The sequence below is a fragment of the Canis lupus genome, chromosome 3 (genome assembly GCF_048164855.1).
Source record: "Canis lupus baileyi chromosome 3, mCanLup2.hap1, whole genome shotgun sequence".
Classification (NCBI taxonomy): domain Eukaryota; kingdom Metazoa; phylum Chordata; class Mammalia; order Carnivora; family Canidae; genus Canis; species Canis lupus.
In genome coordinates, this window is record NC_132840.1 from 59,710,868 (window position 1) to 59,732,557 (window position 21,690).

General features: G+C 42.2%; 1 protein-coding gene across 13 annotated transcripts in view; it reads left to right on the top strand.

Moving 5' to 3' along the window:
• The window catches only part of YAP1 (Yes1 associated transcriptional regulator), a 104,687-nt gene extending 83,338 nt beyond the window's left edge, over positions 1-21,349 (top strand). For 4 of the 13 annotated variants that reach the window (XM_072821732.1, XM_072821733.1, XM_072821739.1 and 1 more), the window contains 5 exons: positions 223-401; positions 2,447-2,494; positions 12,935-13,065; positions 16,511-16,623; positions 17,946-21,349. In XM_072821732.1, coding sequence (XP_072677833.1) covers positions 223-401; positions 2,447-2,494; positions 12,935-13,065; positions 16,511-16,623; positions 17,946-18,184 — 710 coding nt within the window. In that variant the 3' untranslated portion in view covers positions 18,185-21,349. Of the gene's footprint in view, positions 1-222; positions 414-2,446; positions 2,495-12,934; positions 13,066-16,510; positions 16,624-17,945 lie in introns of all 13 variants that reach the window. The other 9 variants (XM_072821730.1, XM_072821731.1, XM_072821738.1 and 6 more) reach the window with 3 other exon arrangements.
• Positions 21,350-21,690: the final 341 nt, after the last annotated feature.

Here is a 21,690-nt window from a genome sequence, read left to right on the forward strand (position 1 = left end):
TGCGCGCCCCATCTTGTCTCTTCAGTCTTGCATCTTATAAGGACCACGGAGGCAGCAGCCGTGATAACAAGTTCATGGAACCATTGTCCCAGTGGTGGGTTTTCAGGTTATTTCCAGCCTTCCTGCCATAAAGGCTACGTTGAGTATTCCCAGTTGCTTTTGAAAAGCTGTCCTTTGCCTTTGCTACCAGATTTTTAGGCTAGATGTTTTGTTCTGTTGCAGCCATGAACCAGAGAATCAGCCAGAGCGCTCCGGTGAAGCAGCCCCCGCCCCTAGCCCCGCAGAGCCCTCCAGGCGTCCTAGGGGGCGGGGGCTCCAGCCAACAGCAACAGATGCGCCTCCAGCAGCTGCAGATGGAGAAGGAGCGGCTGCGCCTGAAGCAGCAGGAGCTGCTCCGCCAGGTGAGGCCCCAGGTTAGAGGCCAGCCTTCCACTTTTCGGGGTGTGCTTCCTGTGTGTGGTCCCGGTGTTTTCTTCTAGCCTTGGTATCTCCAAGGGGGTGCTGCTCTTTCACCTGCTGGAGCAGCAACCCAGACACATTGTCTCCAGCTCTGCCCTGTCTTCATTCCCAGGCCCGCCTGCAACACAGATGGATTTTTGCCTTCTGGGGCCACTTAGCTGTAGGCGACCAGACACTGAGGTCTTCCCGCTGGGAGTAAATCACTAAGACATTTCTCAAATAGGCAAGTGGTGGCAGCATTGCTGAATCTAAGATATTTTATTTCAAACATAGTACAAGTGACCCCAAGTTTAGAACTAGATCCCCTAGTGCCTTAAAATGTACTGCTCTGAATGTCCCTTTGAGATGGCAGGTAGGATGGCAGGTAGGACGGAGGTTTCCATGAGTCTTATCTCAGGATATGGCTGCTGAGCTCCTTTGTCAGGAGATTAGACAGCCCCCTGGCAGAATCAGGTTTTTACGGTCTCTTATTTTGGGAGGGACCAGGCATGCAATCTTATCAGAGCAGTATATATTTTAGTTTTCATAAAATTGTTTTGACCATAGAAACAGTGCAATTTTGAAAGTAGGCAGAAGGTGCTTGTGCCCCGAGTCCTGTCCTCCTCAGGGTGTCTGGAATGGTCAGCTTCTCATTTTCATTTTTCATTGGTATTCTGTCCACAGACATGAAACACATGTATTCACTATTTTTCCCACTAAATTGTAGCCTCCCAAGTGTAGAAATAAAAACATGACACTCCACTTTTCTGGACACAGGAGTGTCACTGGAAACCCATGGACGTGGTATGGTCACTGAAGCCTGAGCCCTGGGAATGAAAGATAAGCCCTGGAGGTCCCAGACAGACTATGCTGTCAGCCATTGGTCAGTGCAAGCCTAGTGCTTAGCACCCCGAGCGAGCCCGGGGACGAGAGAGCACATGTTCCCATGTTTCATGTCAGGGAGTAGTCTCGAAAGATGGTTTTTTTATCTGCCATCAACAAGGTGGAGAAAGGAATCATATTCACACAATTTATTGTACCTCTGAGTTTCCAACCAATTACTAAAAGGAAAGATATATTTCATTTAAATCTTTATCATCAGAACAAGGTAGCACCATCAAGAGTATAATTATGCCTCTGCTAGAAGAGATCAGCTAAGAGCCTGTTTTCGATGCTTGCTTTTCACTTTGTTACTGATCACTAGATGGTCTCAGTACAGACAAGTCTCAGTGTCAGATATGAGTTGAAAACTGTCAAAACCAAGAAATCTTATTAAGAAAAATTACGTAATTGTTAATGTTACCATTCATCATTTTGTTGTATGCCATCAATCAGACTGGAATTTTTGTTTTGTTCTGTGATGTTTTGTTTTGGTGGGCAATGCTGCTGTTTATAAAACTCTTCCTTCAGAGAATTTTCCTAAGTCTTACTCTCTTCCTGTGGGTGATGGGTCCTAGACAAAACAGCTTAACTTCCTTTAAAGGCAACTTCTGTGTTTCTTCTCTGTCACCAACTGTGTTGTCTCTTCTCCCGTTGAAGTGACAGACCTGCTCTATTCTCATACTAATAGTCTGTTTATTAGGATTTTTTTGGTTTTGCTTTTTGGCAATCAGTATAAATTCAGCAAGTCTGAAGTTTTGGATTTCTATGAATTTCTTCTTCTGTTGGTTGCTCTTATCCCAGAATGTCGAGTTACATTTTTCCTGCTTCTTCTAATATTCAGAAGCAAAGAACCTCCCTGACCAACATCACGTGTTTGAGGTTGAGTTTGAGTCTGACACCTAAAGCCTGCTGTCCTGTCCTCAATGCTATGCTGTTCAGTATTCCTCGGTTTCAGTTTGTTATGTGGTGACTCCGTTGGCTACTGTCTTCCTCAGTTGCTGCTTCTTGGGCTGGCTTGGGAGTTCTGTGCTATGGTGGTATGTCTGGATGAAATTTGTAAGTCAGCCTACATAGCCAAACCATGTGGCTTAAAGTAATTTTTATCCATCTTATTTTTTACTCTTAGGCAATGCGGAATATCAGTCCCAGCACAGCAAATTCTCCAAAATGTCAGGTAGGCTCTTATCTGATGTTCTAGCATTTAAAAAAAAAAAAAAAAAGATATTAAATTAGGAAAGCGAGAAACTTGTGCTCCAGGGGCCTGTCCTCACTGACCGTTAGCCCAGGGTATAACACTTGAGCCATCTTCTTCCAAATATGTAACGTTACCATTGCCATTCCCAGAAAGTCTACACTGCCTGCTTCCTCCTGCTGCTTCCAGAGAGTCCTAGTGCTCATTTTGATTCCATGGAAGTCTTGCTCTATTACATATTGGATATGTATTATATCTTAGGTGTGCATCCTGTCAACCTTGGGGCATGCCTGATTTTCATTTGCCTAGCTTAAAATAGTATTTATAATGATTTATAGGAATTAACCATTTGAACAGTAACAAAATGGCACAGATGATCTCCTTGGGTAGACTAAGAAATCCTAAGAGAGTCAAAATGGTACTTTTAGAGGAAAAATTCTTCTCAGGGCATTCCAAAGGAAGAGTATCTCAATTACCAAAAGAGGAAGCGTCTGCTTGGGTCATGTTTTGGGTTTTTTATTGTTTATCAACTTTTCTCCCGGATGAACCCCAGAGATTACTGGTTGAGAGAACATCTTACTTAGATGGGGAGATTGTGGCTACTGTCCTAACTCAGACATTTATCTGATTTAAGGGAAGAATCTCAGTCTTGAAAACAGATTGTCTGTGCTCAGAGTTCAAAAGATTTAAAGGACTGAAGAGCTAGGAGGTCATTGCCCTTTTTCCAGGTGGGGAGAAGCAACCATGTGCTGCCTCGAGTGCTCCGGGGCTGTTCTGCACGGAGCTAAAGATGTATGTGTGTCACAATGGGCTGTGGAAGCAGGGGTTGGCACAAGTCCACTCATTTTGGATACCGATCGCGTGCGCGTCATAGTATCATGCTTATCAAGTCAGAGACAGTTCCTGTAGAGACCAGTTAACTTTGAGAGAAGAAAGACTCTACTCCTTATCTCGTAAATGCCTTCTTTAATTAAGAAATCAAGAAAGGGATAACTCACGGAAGTTGTCTGATAGAGTAGAGCATATCCTTGCTGTGAGAGCCACTATTACCACACAGGACTGAGAAGAGCCCATAGCATGGATCTTCAAAAAGTGAAGATATTTTCCCTTGCTTTTGCTCTGAAGTGCTTCTGAAAGAAGGTTTTTCTTTGTAATAAATGAAGTGGAAACTAATATAGGAGCAGAAATTAACTCAAATGAGATTTGGGTTCAAGCAAAAAGTCTTCTATGCCCGAAGTTGTTTCTTTTTTTTTCCCCTAATGAGATCTTAAACCGTAGATCTGTTAAATAAATACCTCAAGGTTTATTTCATACTTGAGTGCCAGTGTAAATGGTACTTCTTATTAAAATTATCGGGAATTCTTAGATACTTGTTTTTAGTCATAAAGTTTCAGAAAAGGTGAGACTTATAAATAACAAAATTTCTATTAAACTTACATGGTATTAAAATTATAGGCTTGATTCCTTTAGATTTATTTAAGCCAGAAAAGAAACCTGAAAGAGGTTCTTTAAAATCAACTTTGGAATATGTTAGATAATGAAATACTGATTTGCTACAGAAGTTTTTATTTGTCCATGTCTTTACCTGACAGTTGTGGGAATGACAATAAATGTTAAATTTGGAGTGGCTCAGAATACGCAGTATATGGTGGTGTTTTTGTCGGGCGAGCATCTGTGTTCTCACCTGTTTTCTTGATGGCTTTAAGGTGGATACCAGGAACTGTTTCACAAAGAAGGATCTTGTCTGAAGTGAAGATGGCTTTATGTAGGGTTGCCAGGGTAACAAGAAAGCCAGGAGGAGCTTTCCCATTCAAGGACCAGAGCATATAAAGGAATAATGGAGGAAAGGGGACAGATCCACTCAGTATTTGAGTGCCAGGCACTGCTCAAAGTTTCGTTTTACTTTTCTAATAGGAATTAGTGCACATGAGTTAGCAAGCAACATGAAATCAGTGCCATTACTCTATATCTGTAATTATATACTTCATACACTGTGGGATGTGGAAAGATACCAAACTTCAAAATGTTTATGAAAGTAGTCATTTCAAAAGCTATCTTCTTATTTTTTTCAAATAGGACCAACTGCACAGATGCGTAGTCAGGTTCTCTGGTCCTGTAAACAGACGTCAGTGTGGGCGAGGTTAATGCAGAGTTCTGGAAAATAAAAACAACTTAAAGGCATAAGTATATTTTAGTTAAAGGTAAAAATTATCCGCTTATTTTGTTAGAGTTTGTGTGCAGAATTTTGGAAAAACTTGTCTTTAGAGTACTTAAAATTTTTAATTTCATTTTGATTATTCATTACTTTTATGTTTCAAAAGCTATTTCTGTTCTTGGAAGAAACTTTTTGGAATTATAAATGTCATCTTTGCTCCTTGAGTTGAGCCTTTAACGCTCAATTTTCTAGCTGTATCTCTTTCTAGTAGATCAGTTACCCCTTGGTAAATTGGGAGACCCTTAGGGAGTGTTGGTTAGGGATGCATCACAGTTTTTGCTTCAAGGTCTTATGAAACAAAACAATTTGAAGAAGGCAGCACCACTGGGAGGGGGACCGTTTTTACCTTCTTGTGCCTGAGAATGTGGCTCCCCAGTACAGATGAGATGAAGTGAGATTGTGCTTCGACAGCCTGGCGTCCCCATTCCCTCCCCAGGCTATGGCCTCCTCGCTCTCTCCTTTCTTCTCTGGCTGTGAGCCCTCTTCTGCCCTGTCGCCCTGATTCTGCTCGTGTTTCCCTCTCCGCCCATTAAGATTGTCTAGGGCCTAGGGCGAAACCCATCCTCATTGCCCTTCTCAGGATTCCTGATACAACTTCAAGCATAGAAACAAGACTGCTGTGTCTGGATATCTTCATTTCTGAGCAAATAATTGCTTCAATCTTCATAAAATTATAGCTGCAAACATTTTGCAGCGAATGAGTACTGTATAGTTGCCGTTCCTAATGTGTAGTAATAAATACACGCTAGGATCAGTCACTGGTTCAGTGAGGGATAAAACCCGTTATATTCAGGTGGAGGGCCCTAGACCCCACACTGTTAGCCTGCACTGGTGAAGAGGGTCAGATGTCCATAGTTTGGGCCAATTGGAGCAAAATAACACCACTGTTCAGAGCCACATGAAAACAATGGCCATCAAGCTTATTTTCCCTGAATTTAGTAACAGTAAAGAATTTGACTTTTTGTTCCTCCAAGTTGTCTTTCCTGTTAGCAGACACTAGGAAAGCTGTTTCAGAGTCCAGTTAACATTTCTCAAGATTATCTCTCCTCTTTTTGAAGTCCTAATATTGAATAAAACATAATTTCATTTAAGTGTTTTCTCATTAATCTTTCATACTTTATTTTGGATAGGCACATTGGAAACTCTGTATAAACCCCACACTTGCAAACTCTGATTATCTCATTTGTTTTACTCATTAAGATAATGTTCTATAATTTGAAGAACATTAAAATAATGTTTATTTACTTTAATTGACATTATAATTAACAAAAATTACAGAAGACCTAATTCTGTGAGAAGGAATTTTGAATCCCAGAGTAGTGCTGGAAACAGCAAACAGTGAGTCTGTTTTGGAGATCACCTTTCAGAGTCTAGTGTCATAATAGTCCCCAGGTCCAGGGACACACACAATTTTTTTTTTTTTTTTTTTTAGTCAAAGATATTGTGAAGTTGAAGATGATTTAGTAAAATGACACGCACATTAAAAAACAAAAAGCAGGGCAGCCCCGTGGCTCAGCGGTTTAGCTCTGCCTTCAGCCCAGGGCATGATCCTGGAGACCCCGATCGAGTCCCACATCAGGATCCTTGCGTGGAGCCTGTTCTCCCTCTGCCTATGTCTCTGCCTCTCTCTCTCATTCTGTGTCTCTCATGAATTAATAAATAAAATCTTTTTTAAAAAAACATTCTAAACATCGACTAAATGTTTTTAATTGCTGGAGACATAATGAAATATGCTATGGCTGTTGGAAGCAGTGTTGGAAAGCAGGGCATGATGAGGCCTGTCTTGAACAGCTGGAAGAAATGGCTTTTTTTCTCTACTCTTTTTAAAATTGTAGTGTACACTGCTATCACTGAGACAAACTATTATAAGTTGTGTATTTTTAGAGTTACTCTCCATTTCTAAATTTGGATTTCTAGTTCACTAAACTAAACTTCCTTAAGCAAATCAATGACCCAGAGAAAAACAAACCAACGTGCACTTCTGTGCCATGTGTCACCCTAAAATGGAAGCACAGTTTCATAGCTTAGTGCTTCCTAAAGACAAAATTGCTTTAAGAAAGGCTTGAAAGTTGACATTGTGTTTTATAGAATTTTCTATAAATTGGAACCCTAACTTTTCACCTACCACGATTATTTTGAGATTCATTAATGTTCTTTCATTTTTCCGTTGTCCTAAATGTTTCCAGACTGCCGACCACTTCTACCACTTTTCTCCTTATTTTTCTAAATAATGTGAACCAAAGTACTGATTTTATATGAGGCCAAAATACTTTAATGATCAGATATGTATTACCTTAAAGTGTTTTTTTTGACCCTGTGGGAAATGATGCTGCTATTTAAGAAAGAGGAGCGGAAAATACAAAGGACAGACCAGTGGCTCGTGGCTGGATCCCGAGCCCATGAAAGTCCACTGTATACACAGGCAAGCTGTGTTTTCTCTTACAAACCACCCTGGAAAGTTCCCTTTGGACCATGCCAGGACCGTCTCTTTTACAGATGGCTGTGGCTCCAAATGTATCCCAGATGAGCTAAGATTTACAAGATCAATGGGAGAAGCTGCCACATTTTTGTATTATTACAGAAGAATATGAGCTAAAAATACTTGCTTCATTTAGAAAAAGTCAAATACTCTAAAAGAATTCTTTGACCTTTGAAATACAGAAGCATGAAAAAAAAAAAAAGAAATACAGAAGCATGATTAAATTTTGGCCAAATTTCCTATAACTTCTTCATTCTTGAAAATCTGTCAAACTATTTATTCTACCTTTAGGGGAAAAGAGAAGCTTAACAAATTTGTATTTTTAGCTTAATATTCTAATTTTAGGCATTTTTTTTTTTCAGAGTAAAAAAACTCCTTAGAGATAGACATAACTTTCAACATGAACCATTTCAACTGAAATCCGTTTTTACAGATGATCCAGTTATGTCCCAAAGCTTGTTTTTGAAACAGCTATGCCAGATTTACCCAATTACAAAGTAATGTCCATATTCGTCCAAACTGTGTTTTCCTAAAGCTACTTTATCACACTAGAGTAGACTTATCCTGTATAATAGGTTTATATGTGTGTGTGTGTATATATATATATATACATATATGTATATATACATACATATATATATATATTTAAAACTAGTATAATGGAGAAAATTTCTATGAAATGTATTTTTTAAATAATTTTTTAAAATTATGTAACCAGATATTTAAAAATTCAGATTATGTAACTTCATTTCATGCTTATCCATATTATAATTATTTTTCTCTAAAGTCACTAGCAAAAGGTCTATACAGCTCTGAAGCAAATTTTCAGTATTCTACTTCTAAAATTCTTAATTTTATGTAAGTGTGTTCACTCTCACATGTCAGTTCTTGGCTACGGATGCAGGACGTGTGAAGCTTCCTGTCAGTGAAAGCTGTGATTTCACTTGTGCTCCCCATGTTCTTCTTTCCTCTGGGATCTGATACAGGAAGTTGGGGAATAGGATGCTGCCACAGATTTCTCCTCCTTAGAACTGTGTGTGTGGCACACGTAGGTGTGCTTGTGTGAAGAGAGCAGTGGGGGTTGATATGTTCATTCGAGCTCCAGTCATCAGTCAAGAGGGGAGGTAAGCTGGTCTGTGGTCCTGCCCATCAGTGCGTAGTTCTCTGTCTCTTGACCATTTGTTTCAAATGTCAACAAAATTCTCTCATCTTCTTTGTTGAACCCAGTGAAATAAATTACATTAACAAGAAATGAAAATATTAAGAATTAATGACTTGGGGAAGTGGCTATCAAGTCTACTTTCAGCAATTTTGCTTCAGCAAATACTGAGCTATGTTAAGAATACCCATTTTTGTATAGTAGGTGTACAAGTTAGTATACCTCAGTAAAACTGTTGAGAAATCACGGAGGGGGTCTCATCAGTCCTGTTCTATTTGCTAGAAGTTTGGAAACTGAGCTGAATATTCGTACCTTGATATGGCTCCTACCATCTATATATATAGTGACATTATACTTGTGTTCGTGCCAGATTCGTCCCTATTTGGTTGATGATGCCATCAGCCTCCTCTTACCACCTGTAAAAGTAAAATGGTTTTTTCTCTTTGGTTCTTTCAGGCCCACTTTAGACGAGTCTTAGATGGGCCTTAGATCAGATACAGACTTCATTTTGTGGTCCTTGAGCATCTCCTTAGGCATGTCTCCAAAGTAGCTTCCTTTGTGAATATGCATAGTTGGTTCTGCACCGCCTGCTGGCAGTAGAAACTCAGCTGTCAGACACAGCGACAAATAGAAATTCGGCAGCTTCAAACAAGCAAAGTGGCAAAATCCAAAGTACCACAGGACAGTTAGCTTTCACTTCAAAAAACAATCACAAAAAGTAGGAATTTTATCAAAAAGAGTAAAATAAAAATTTATAAAAACATTGTGAAAATAGTTTATCAGTTTAATAATGACTTACTGCTTAATGTCCTGTCTCGTGCTTGCTACGTAGAAGCAGGTGTGCCTTTGATAGTGGAACACGAATGAGGCTTTTTTAAGGAATCTGCAGGCACTCCCATTGTTTGGAAGATCTGCAGCTGCCTGTTCATCTAGAGCCTATGGTTTTATTCATTTTCAAGTCTATTTCTGATTGTATCCTCATGTTTTAATAGCAGCATAACTTCTTCAGAGCATTAGAAGTTACTGTTTTATGCTCCAGAACTGTCCATTCATTCATTCAATGTGCCCTTAAGAGACAGAGAAGAAATAATTACAATAATGCATAGTAAGTGCTAAGAACATGTTCCATATATGCCCAAGACTGTTAAACCATCACTTCTAATCAAATCCGAAGGTGGAGATGAGATCGTCATGGAGAGTCATCTGGGGAAAGGAATGGGGTCTTAATAGGGAAGAAAGAAAGGGGTTCTAGTCAAAAAGCACATATGGAAGGACATGGCATTGAGGTCCTGCTATAGCCTCACAGGGAGTGCAGGGCACTGCTCTACGGTACTTATCACTTTGCAGGAGGAGATGGGAGGATGGAGAGCAGATAGATGACCTAGGTCCCCAGAAGCCACTAGGAGAGTAGGTTGCTCATTAGCAGGAAGAGGAGTTACACAGACCCGTGGGACTGAATGATCCTGTGGGGAGGTGGGGATGGCAAGAGAACCAGAAAGCCAGACTCCATGATGTCTACAGTGTTCTCACTTCAATGGGAGAGAGGTGGGAATGGACTCGAAAGCGTGTGCCAGATGCTGGGTGGTGACCATGAGAGTGTGAGAAAACGGTGACCAAAGGACAAAAAAAAAAATTAGAGTGGTACAAAGGCCCATTCGAGGCCAAAGACCATTAATTTATAATAGTCTGAGTAGCTGTTTGATTTTTCTCTAGCATTTCTTAGCAGTCTCAGTATAGAAATGAAGTAAGCACGCTTTTAACATTCATTCAGGGCAGCAATTTGCTCTGTTGAGATGAAATTATGTGTGTATTTCAGGATGTGAAAGGGGCCTATTATGTGTATTTTACATGATTGGCTCAGAATTCAAGCTCATGGGGAAGGAGAAAAAGAACCAGGAATTGGCCCATGAAGGAAACAGAAATCAAAACCATAACCAGGGCACCTGGGTGGCTCAGGTCATGATCTTGGGGTCCTGGGATGGAGCCTGGTGTCCAGGCTCCCTGCGCAGAGAGTCTGCTTCTTCCTCTGCCTTTCCATTTTCCTCCTCATACTCAATCTCTCTCAAATAAATAAAATCCTATAAAAGAAACCCATGATGAGATACCACCTGTCAGAATGGCCCAAATCAACAACACAGGAAACAGCAGGGGTCAGCGAGAATTTGAAGAAAGAGGAACCTTCATGCACTGTTGGTGGGAATGCAAACTGGTGCAGCCACTCTGGAGAATAGTATGGAGGTTCCTCAGAAAGCTAAATATAAAAATACCCTATAATCTATCTTCCAATTCCACCTCTGGGTATTTCTCTGAAAACAACAACAACAACAACAAAAACCACTAATTCAAAAAGATACATGCACCCCTCTGTTCACTGCAGCATTTTGTACAATAACAAAGTTGTGGAGCAAACCTCAGTGTCCATTCAGCTGTCAATCACTTAACCAACTTAAGCGTCCATCAACAATTGAGTCGATAAAGATGTGTATATCTTGCCATTTGTGACAACATGGATGAACATATAGGGCATTATGCCCAGTGAGATAAGTCAGAGAAAGGCAAATACTATGTGATCTTACTTCATAAGTGGAATTGAAGGAAAAAAAACAACCAAATTTACAGAAAATGAACAGATTGGTGGTTGCCAGGGGGTCAAAAGGTTCATACTTTATACAGCATGGTGACTATAGTTAATGATTATAATTATTAGCTATAGTTAATAATACTGCATAATAAGTACATATTTAAAAGTTGTTAAGAGAATAAATGTTAAAAATCTTCATTCGAAGAAAAGACTTTTTGTAACTCTGTGTTGTGATGGATGGTAGCTAGACAGAGGATTGCTATGGTCATTTCACAGCGTGTACTAATACCAAATCCTTGCATTGTATACTTAAAACTGATGCAATGTTGTATGTCACTTAAACCACTATTTTATTTTTTTAATGGGAAAAAAAGAGAGCCAGTCGACTGGAATCGTAAGAGATGAAGTAGAGTCCCTGAGGCTGGAGGGCAGATGGAGTGGGATTGAGGTCATGCAGGAGCTGGGTGGGAGGAGAAAGCAGGGTGAGTGTGTGCAAGAGTTCTTGGGGGTGAAATCGCTACACCCATTCCAGAGTTGCCGGAGATGCAGGACCCTCAGGGGTAGATTGTTCCATAAGCTTGATGCACTGATAGTGATTGTGGTGCACACGGTTCAGGGAGGTGACACGCCGGTCTTCATCCCAGGCAGGCCTGCAGACTTAAGTCCCATGGTCTCAGCCAAGCAAGCGGGTGATTCAGATAGGTGGAGGTGAAGGTCCTTGAGATCCAGGTGGTCGAGGAGCTGCCATGTGACCTAGTAATTAATCTGTAAATAACAAGCTCTAACAGCATGTCTTACAACTTTTGTACTATTGAAATGGTAATGAGCATAAATGGTATTTTAAGATAATTTGCAACTACAGTAGGATATGAAAACGCTGTCCATGGATGCAAAGTAAGAGGATGACAAATACAAGTGTTGTCATCTGTGTTTGAAGAGAATGCTGAATTTCAGTTACAAGTTAGTAAAAATAAAAGTGAATTTTCTTCACCCAAATTCATAGACCCTCTGCATTCTGTCATGATCCTCCAGTTAAGAAACCCCAGTGTAAAGGACGGTGTATTCAGCAGGCCTAAAGCTGAGTGAAAAGCAGTGTTTTCTGCACGAGGCGGAATTGATGGTTTAGGAGTCGGGGTGCCTCAGGTGTGCCTTCCTGAACAGCCAGGCAGTGTCCTTAGCAATAAAAAGCCACATTTCTAGTCAAATCAGAAAAGCCAAGGGAGAAGGGAGCCTGTGCTCCCACAAACAAGAGGTTAATGGGAGTGTGAGAGGCACGGCAGGAGCTGTTGGGGTGCCTGGGTGGATGAGAAAGGTGAGCGAGGACAATGTCAGGATGGCCGGATGAGGTGATGTAGCTTCCAGGTCCTGGACACATTTGAGACTGAGGTCTGGGCCATTGGGACAGGCCCTTTAGAGCCATTTGGGTGGTAGTGACCCATGGTCTTTGCTGAGCAATCCAGGTAGAGTCCTGCTGAGGATACGTTGGATGGCTCTGAGCACAGCTGGGGATGGAGGAGTGTGAGGTCAGGTGCAGACACCGGACAGCCAGGGGCACTGGTGTGGTTATCGCTTATCACCTGGTGTGGTTTTTCCGACTTTGCCTTGACTCCTTGGTGCCGAACAAAAAATCAGCTGAGGGTTGGTGAGTAGAGAGAAACTATAAGAGGCATTCTTTTTTGAAAGACCACACTTCCCATCCTTTCCCATAGGACAGGTTTGGGAGGGTCTGCCAAAGTAAGAGAAATAACAAAATGAATTTAGGGAATCCTGTGTATCTGTTCAGGGGTTTGTAAGACAAGATAGACTTTGAATTTATGTGACTTAAGTGCAAAAGAACTTGGTGTTTCTGACCGGGTAACCTATTAGTTTTGACCAGAGTTTAACACCTGAACTCTGTACCTGGCACGGTCATGTGCATTTTATTTCTTTAAATTGAATGAAGAGTTTGTTAGCAGTAGACTGACCATGTTGCTGTTTGTTTTTTCTAGGAACTAGCTCTTCGTAGCCAGTTACCAACACTGGAGCAGGATGGCGGGACTCCCAATCCAGTGCCTTCCCCCGGGATGTCTCAGGAACTGAGGACGATGACGACCAGTGGCTCGGATCCCTTTCTCAACAGGTGGGTGAGAGCTGCTTGTGGCTTTCACGGGCGTCCCCTTGGGGCTGGTCCTGACCCCATGAGTAAGTAAGTACCCTTGGGGGCCAGGCACTGCACTGTGAATGACCCTCACCCATGACAAACCCTGTGAAGCTCCAGCATTCGAAGCTGGCTCCTGTGGGAGGACCTGGGCCATGGGGACTTATGGGGGACTTGTTCCCAGTCATGTGTTTGCTTCTGCCTGCGCTGTGAAGCAGCGCAGTGATGTAATGTGGCAGAGTCGTGAAGGAAGGCATGCAAGGGGGTCGTCCTCTGGAGCAGCCCCAGTGATGTGGGACCTGGTCTTCCTGCAGCAGCTCCTGAAGGCCACATGTTTTTAAGGACTGTAGCTTAAGGACGTGAAATGTACGGTGGTGCCTCCTGTAGACACACTGCACAACAGGCAGGGGCTTGCAGGTACTCTTCAGTGGCCTCATGGAGCTGTGGTGAAAGCTGCTCACCCACAGGTCCTACTCCTAGGTTTGATGACCATTCATCCGTTTAGGTTGTAAAATGTTCATGGAGTTTCAGTTTGTTAACATATGGAACAAATACTTTCTTGTCTGTACTTTTTGGTTTTCGGATTTTTTTTAACTAGTTTTAAACAATGCACCTTTAAAAACATTTAAAGGTCCTTTGGTTTAGGAAAGCTGTTCTCTTACGCTTTCAGTTCTCAGAAGATGAATTGCAAACTTCATGATCTTAGAAAAACAAAATTTTGGGACACCTGGGTGGCTCAGCAGTTAAGCACCTGCCTTCGGCCCAGGGCGTGATCCTGGAGTCCCAGGATCGAGTCCCACGTCAGCCTCCCTACATGGAGCCTGCTTCTCTCTCTATGTCTGTGCCTCTCTCTCTCTCTCTTTCTCTCTCTCTCTCTCATGAATAAATAAATAAAATCTTAAACAAAAAAAAAGAAATTTCTTTTATCCTACCAAGACATGCAGTCCAGTCCAGTAGAATTTCCATTTGCTCAGTCTTAGACTTGGGGTTGGGGGCCTGGTTTTTTAGGTTTGATCTTGAAGACTGTCTAAGATGTGTTCGGAGTTTGTGGTTCTGCCAAACCTGAGTGTATGTACACGAGGCTCTGAACATAGACAACAGTGAATCAGGAAAGGTCAGAGCCACATGACTTTTCCCCCCCACAAGGAAGCTTTCAGCTTGGTGTGATTGCAATGTCCATCTTGTTGGGCCTCGTGTGGCCCGAGGGTAGAGGCAGACTATAGAACGTGGATATAGGCTGGGCATCCTTTGTGCAAATTCTTCCTGAGAATGTCTCATGAACACTAGGCTGTAGTTTGAGATTCTGTCTCTTGGTAAAGGTCACTGGGTGTCAGGTGATCGGCATTACTAGGACCAAGGGCAGAATCCTTTTTCCAGGCTGTATGGTACTCCCTGTCCTAAACCCTCATCTGACGTTCCATTTCTCTCTTGGATTCAAGCATATCCTGGAGACTTCACACTGACCACCAGGTTGACTCTCAGCCCTGGCACAGAGTCCCCCTGCCCCCCAGAATCCCAAGATCCTGCTTTCCCATGCTCCTTCTTTGTTCTCAAAGCACTTTGCTCACATAGCGCCTGAGTATAGTTCATTAACACACATGTTCATCTGTCTCCTCGACATTATGAGTCTCTCAGAAACCATCATCTGTAGGTTTTTGTAGTTGTCTCTCTGTCCTCAGAGCCTGAGGACATGCCTGCTCTGTGTGTTTGTGGGAGGCATGGGCCGGGGCCCTGGGCAGAGAAGCAGCCCATGCTTGTCTCGTGGCTCCAAAAGAGTCCCGCACAACCATGTGAGCTCAGCCTCCCCACAGCAGCGTCTCCGGTGTCCGTCTGTGCTCTACTCTTCACAGCAGGAGTGCAGTGTGACCAGGCCCCTTTCCCAGATCCAGGCAGGATGGAACACAGTGGTACGGTGGACAAATGGTCTTAGAGGCAAATTTGTGTTTTCTTGGGTCTTTGTGAGGCTTTTGACTCTTGCCAAAATCTGGCAGATTTTAGAGTAATCCATGGTTTCAATATACACAGTGAGGGGAGGGAGGACAGGGTAGCTCCTTTGGGTAATTAGGGAAGAAATTTGGGGGACTGAGTTTTCAACCTTGAGCAACTGTTACAGCTTATTTCTAAGGAAAGCTTAGCTGTTTTTGTTTTTTAACAAAACAAAAGCTATGTGAGCTAAATAGTTACCTAAGTTTCCAGGCTTGGGGGAAAGTTAAAGTTCACATCCTCGTCGGAGACCATCAAAAGTACCAGTCACCTTTATTTGCTGTACAATTTTCTAGAATTAGCAGAACTCCAAATCCTGTAGTCACGCCGGCTGCTGTCTGTGTGGCACTGGCTCAGGCACATGTTCTGTGTCTGTGGATTGAGGGGATATTGACCACACATGTGTAACCATTTAGCCTCAAGTTAAAATCCATCTTCACTCGTACTTTTCTGTTTTTCCTGAAGGTGTATACCTTAGAATTGTTGGCATGGTTGGAGTTTTATTTATTTTTAAGATTTTATTTATTCATGAGGCGCAGAGACACAGGCAGAGGGAGAAGCAGACTCCATGCAGAGAGCCTGACGTGGGACTCGATCCGGGGTCTCCAGGATCATGCCCTGGGCTGAAGGCGGCGCTAAACCACTGAGCCACCTGACCTGCCCAATGCTTGGGGTTTTAAATCTCTTTCTTAGCTGGAACTCTCAGGACTGCTGTGTCATGCTAAATAAAGTGTTTGGGGTCTTTCCCCCTAAACAGAAGAAGCAAGAAGGCAAAGCTGGGGGAGGTTTGTTTTTTTTGTTTGTTTTTTTTTTTTTTTTTTTTATTGGAGCTTTATTTTAGAGCATGCACACAGGTTGGGTGGGGGGTGATCTGGAGCAGACACCTCACTGAGCGCAGAGCCTGCCACAGGGCTCATCCTGCAACCCTGAGGTCACGACCTGCAACCTAATTGCCTGAGGCCCCCAGCCTCCCTGAGGGGAGTTGTTACCTTCTCAGTGGTGACCCCTCCCTTTTGGCCCAGTTCAGAAAGGCCTTGTGGGTTTGTATTGGGTTGATTTTTCCTTGGCTTGAGCTCTGTATACAAGGGGCTGCATCCCTTGTCCCCTGCAGCCTGTGTGGACCCACTGGGGAGATGATAGAAGCCAGATTCAGATGGCATGACAGGACAGCACACAGAGAATTTTCTGTTCTCAAGGAAGGCTGCGAGCCTCTCTTCTCTGCTTTCCTTGCCACCAGCCCCAGACTCGTGGGAGAGCTATGCCTGCCTCAGGGTAAACGTGTCACATCCCACCATGGGTCCCTCGTGAGCCCCGGGGACTGGGTGATGCTTGCTCCACATACTATAGGCAGGAGTCTCACTGACCCTCCTAGAGAATCGTGTTCACCTTTACATTGGAATCATTTAAAATGTTGGTGTAGGTCTTGAATTCTCCTGTTTTGTAGTGGCACCTACCACTCCCGGGATGAAAGCACAGACAGTGGGCTGAGCATGAGCAGCTACAGCGTCCCTCGAACCCCAGATGACTTCCTGAACAGTGTTGACGAGATGGACACAGGTAGGTGTCCTCCACGTGTCTTGGCGGTCGGCCTCAGTGACCACCATTGTTTCTCCAGGTTGGGGGTGGGGGTGGTCACAGGTCTATGAGCAAAGGTTATTGAGAAGAAAACCAGTCACAACCCTGCAAACTTCCACTCCCTTTGAGCCTGCTTTGTTTCTTCATGGCCATTTGTAACTGATATGTGTTCTGTTTTCCCACATAGACGGCATGGCTCTCTGAACAGAACTGATGGCAGAACTTATTTTAGCACTTCCCATACTAAGCCATATGGCAGGGCAGCGGATGGCCCTCACGGAGATCCATATGGATTCAGTGTCTGCCTCCATCTCCCCCAAGGGCTTAAGGTCTCAGGAAAGCAGGCGGAGAAGGCTGCCTGGTTGTAGCAAGAGCTGAGCAGGGCAGGGTGGGGGCTATCTCCTCCCGTGGCTCACCAGGTGACCCCTGACCGCCCTGTGCTCGGGTCTGAACCCGCAGGGCCAGAGTGACTCTCCCGCTGGCCACCTCTTTGGCCGACAGCTCCTCAGAGTGTTTGGCGCATCTTTTCTGCCTGTACTCATCCTGCTTGTGGCCTTGGTGTGTCCTCCAGTGCTCACCACCCCTCCTCTTCATTTCCCTGAATCTGAGATCACCATATTCCGGTGCCTCTGAGACTGTCTCTTGCCCATCATGCTTTTTTCCTTGTCCTCTCCCCAACGTCTCCATTCTCCAGAACCCTGGAGCTCTCAGTGGGCAGTGTCCATGTTCCTGGAAGCTCTAAGGAATGTTAACGTCATGTTCAAGAAAGGCTTCCAGGCCAGATAAACCAGGCACCTCTAGAAGGAAAGCTAGAGAGATTCTGTATATACAAGGACTCAGGAAACTGGTTTGCCATTAGGAGTGTGACTTTCCCAGAGCAGAAGGCAGTTTTCATCTAGTCCTTTTTCCTTCTTTTACAGTTCCCCCGTGTGCCAGGTAAAGAAAGAGGCATCTGTGAGCATCATTTCTATATTTTATCTACCATATAGTTTGACCTGGAGAGTCTGCAGTGACACTCTTGTGTGGCATTCTTGTTCTCTCTCCCTTGCTGTCCATAAGTTTTTGAGGGATTTTTATTTTTTCTTGTGAGGCCTTTTGGTGCTGAGCACTTAGTAATAAAACATTGAGCTGTTGCTTCAGCATCTGTGCACATGTTAAAACAGAAGTAAACTTGGTATTTTGTTTTCTGCGAGCTGTTTAACCTAAAGTAAACTGTGGGAGTTGGCGCAGGAGGTCGGTCTCCATTCATTTCTGGATGCTCACCTAATGGAGCTCTGATGTCTGCTTTTCTCCATCCCAACTAGGTGATACTATCAACCAAAGCACCCTGCCCTCCCAGCAGAACCGTTTCCCAGACTACCTAGAAGCCATTCCTGGGACAAATGTGGACCTCGGAACGCTGGAGGGAGATGGGATGAACATAGAAGGAGAGGAGTTGATGCCAAGTCTGCAGGAAGCTCTGAGCTCTGACATCCTTAACGACATGGAGTCCGTGCTGGCTGCCACCAAGCTGGATAAAGAAAGCTTTCTCACATGGTTATAGAGCCCTCAGGTAGACCGAATTCCAAATCTGTGAAGGATCTAAGGAGATGAGACGTGTATGCTCGAAATTTCCAAGTAAGCCAGTCGTAGTCTTCTGGCTGACACCGAAAAAGATGAACAGACGTCCAGCAAGATTCTTTCATCCACTATTTTGCTCTTCGTGTCCATTGCTGCTGTTAATATGTTGCTGACCTCTTTCATAGTTGGCTCTAAAGAATCAAAAAAAAAAAAAAAAAAAAAAAAACTTTTTTTTGTTTCTTTTGCTATTATAACTACTGTTCGTTTTGGGGGCTGGGGGAAGTGAGCCTGTTTGGATGATGGATGCCATTCCTTTTGCCCAGTTAGGTGTTGACCGATCATTTTAACTAAATCCTCAGACTTGGAAGTCAAATGCTTCATGTCACAGCGTTTAGTTTGTTCAGGCAATTGTTTCTTCAGCTGCCTTTGGCCAGTGGAGAAACATGACTTACTGGTCTGCCAAGCCAAAAATGTTGTATGGATGTTGAGTCCTTAATGCTGATGTGATGAGCTAGCTGAAACCAAGGCTGAAGACTGTTCTGCTTTCCCTCACACTGCTAGCATTAGTCACAGAGTGACCTTGATTTTATTTTAGGAGCTTCTGAGGCATGAGACAGTTTCCATAGAAATATATTAATTATTGCCACATACTGTAGTATAGGTTTTGGTGGGTTTTATTGTGGGTTTGGTTTTTTTTGTTCGTTTTATTTTGTTTTGATTGGTTGGGTTGTGCTTTTTTTTGTTTTTGTTTTTCCCCCAGAACCGAGACAAATTACCATAGTAGCCAATCTGTTTATAGTTGTTGCTTGGTGCAGTTATTGTAGTTCCTTTGGTAAAATCTACATTTCCTAATTTTTTACCATCTTATTTAAATCTTGATTATCTGCTCTCTCTATATATATACCCACACACACACTTATAAGGTTTATAATAGTGTGATAGCAGAATGTATCTTTTTTTAAGGTTTCCATACTTTCCAATTTATTTTAAAATGGTAGTTTTGAATGTATGTATTTAGAATATGTGACTAGTAGTTTATATCTCACGGTAGTGTAAATCTGATTGAGACAGTCTGCAGACATTAGAGGTAGTTATTCTAGAAAGCATAGTGTCTGGAGGAGTACTATATGCACTCTGGGCACACAATATTGTCTGATGAATTTGAAAGAAGCAAACAAGATACAGCTTTATTTTCCCTTGACACTCCCATGGACTAATTTTGAACCTTGTTGGGAAATCACTAAGTAGGTTCATAACATACATGGAGACTTGCTCCTACTTCTGTATGCCGAGAATTGACCCTGGAAGTATATATAGAATACTGCCGAGGGTATAAGTTAGCTGGTAAAGTGATCAGATTAATTAATGTATATCAGTAGTTGAGTTTAGCAAAGAAATAGAGATAATCATGATTATACTTTTATTTTTACAGGAAGAGATATAACTAGAGTATGTGTCTACAGGAGTAATAATAATGGTTTCCAAAGAGTATTTTTTAAAGGAACAAAATGAGCATGAATCAACTCTTCAGTATAAGCTATGACGGTAATAGTTGGTTGTGAATTATAGTGGCACCAGCTAGCACCTCTGTGATTAAGGGTCTTTCAATATTCTAGAATAAGTCCTTATTTTCAAGGGTTTATAACCGAAGAATCATTTTTCCTAGCTAACACTGCTATGGAAAGTCTCATCTTGCTTCGGAAGATAGATTAAATCTAAGTATTTTGACCCTTCAGTTAGAGGAGTGTGAAAGTTGGGAGTGAGAAGTTTTATATTAAGTACTTTGAGTGCTCAAAAAATGCAATCACTGTTCTATATAATGAATTCATAGGTCAATCATTCGTAATCATTGACTAAAGCTTTTTATTAAGAAAACAGCAGAAAGATTATCTTGAAATTAAGTCTGAGGGGAAATGGCCACTGTGCAGATTTTTTTTTTATAAGCAATAATGAAATTCTACCTAGAATGCATAAGTGAGGGTATGAATGAGACAGCATGTTGTTCTTTTCTCACATGCTGAAAGTCAAAGCTACTTGGAAGGAGTGCTTACGTGTGCCAATAAGCCACAAATAAGATCACATCTTACACGTCAGCAGTAGCTTTAGATCAGGGCAAGGGTGGGGACGTGGGAGGGATCGCGAGAGACTAGGGGGACCTTGATAGAGAACCTGATACGTGTCTTTTTCTTCTGTTGTCACAAAAGGCAGTTGTTCCTAAAAGTTCAGTCACTTGAGTTACACCTGCGTCCGCTGTGGCCCCTGGCGCTGACTGAAGGGCGCCTGAAAGTCCTTCCTCTTTCTGAATCTGAATCACAGCCTTGATTTGGTCTCTCTTGTTCTGTGTCCTTGTTCTGATGTCAAAGTGTTTAATGCCTTCTGGGTTGTACTGGGTAGTGTTGGGATAAGATTTTAACTGGGTATTCTTGAATTGCTTTTACAATAAACCAATTTTATAATCTTTAAATTTATCAGCTTTTTACATTTTGTGTTCTCTTAGTTAGGGCTTCTTAGATGTACTTATTGATAGAGCACGCTGATTTGGAGTTTCAGTTTTTCCACAGCACTACTTGTGGTAATAAGTATTTTCTAAATATAGTGCCTTTTCTAGGAAAGGAAAAAAGGACATTAAGGAAGTGACTTTTATATACAAGTAATGTTGTTTTAAGTATTCATATTAAGTAGATGCATCCTATAGGGAGCTTGGCAGAAACACTGAAGAATAACTAAAATTAACTGTAATTCATAATTCATACCAGTCAGTGTTGAAACTCATGACACAGAGGGGGAGACAGTACCCAGGGTTAACAGCTTCGTGGCTTTTGCACATCTGAGAACTGGGGCTTGGATGAGCTTTATCTTTGGCAAGCATATTTTTATAAGGATTGTGGGTGTGCCTATTTTAACAGTTGTTTTCTGTATCATGAAAAGTATTCTCCACAATTTAAATGTTTTTATATTAGAGAACTCTTTAATGCACATTTGTCAGAACTATATACACAGTACCCGTATTACCTTTTTATGTCTTGTTTTAGCTGTAAGCATGCTGGTATGTTAGGTACTTACATAAACTGTTACATTACTTTTTCTTTTGTAATCCCTGTTTGTGTGTTTATGTGGCTCAAATATATTCTTTCTTTAAGCTCCTCTATGTTGTTTTTAACAATTAATATACGTAAAACATTTTTGGCTTCTTAATGGTCTTCTAATAGAACAATTAAAGGACACAGAAATGAAAGGTGACTGTACTAGTAACTGGTACACCAGTTCACACATGATTAGCTTGGCATCTGGAAGCTGGATGGAATTCTTTGAATGTGATACTTTGTGTTCTTCAGGTAGACTGTCCCCATCAACGACCAAGTGTCAGCAGAAATGTGCCTCCTTCATTCTGAAATGACCTCATGACAGATAACAGCACAGAAGAAACTGACCGGGGCTTCACAGTCTTTCAAAATAGCCTTTGGCTTTATTTCTCCAAAATACTTTCTC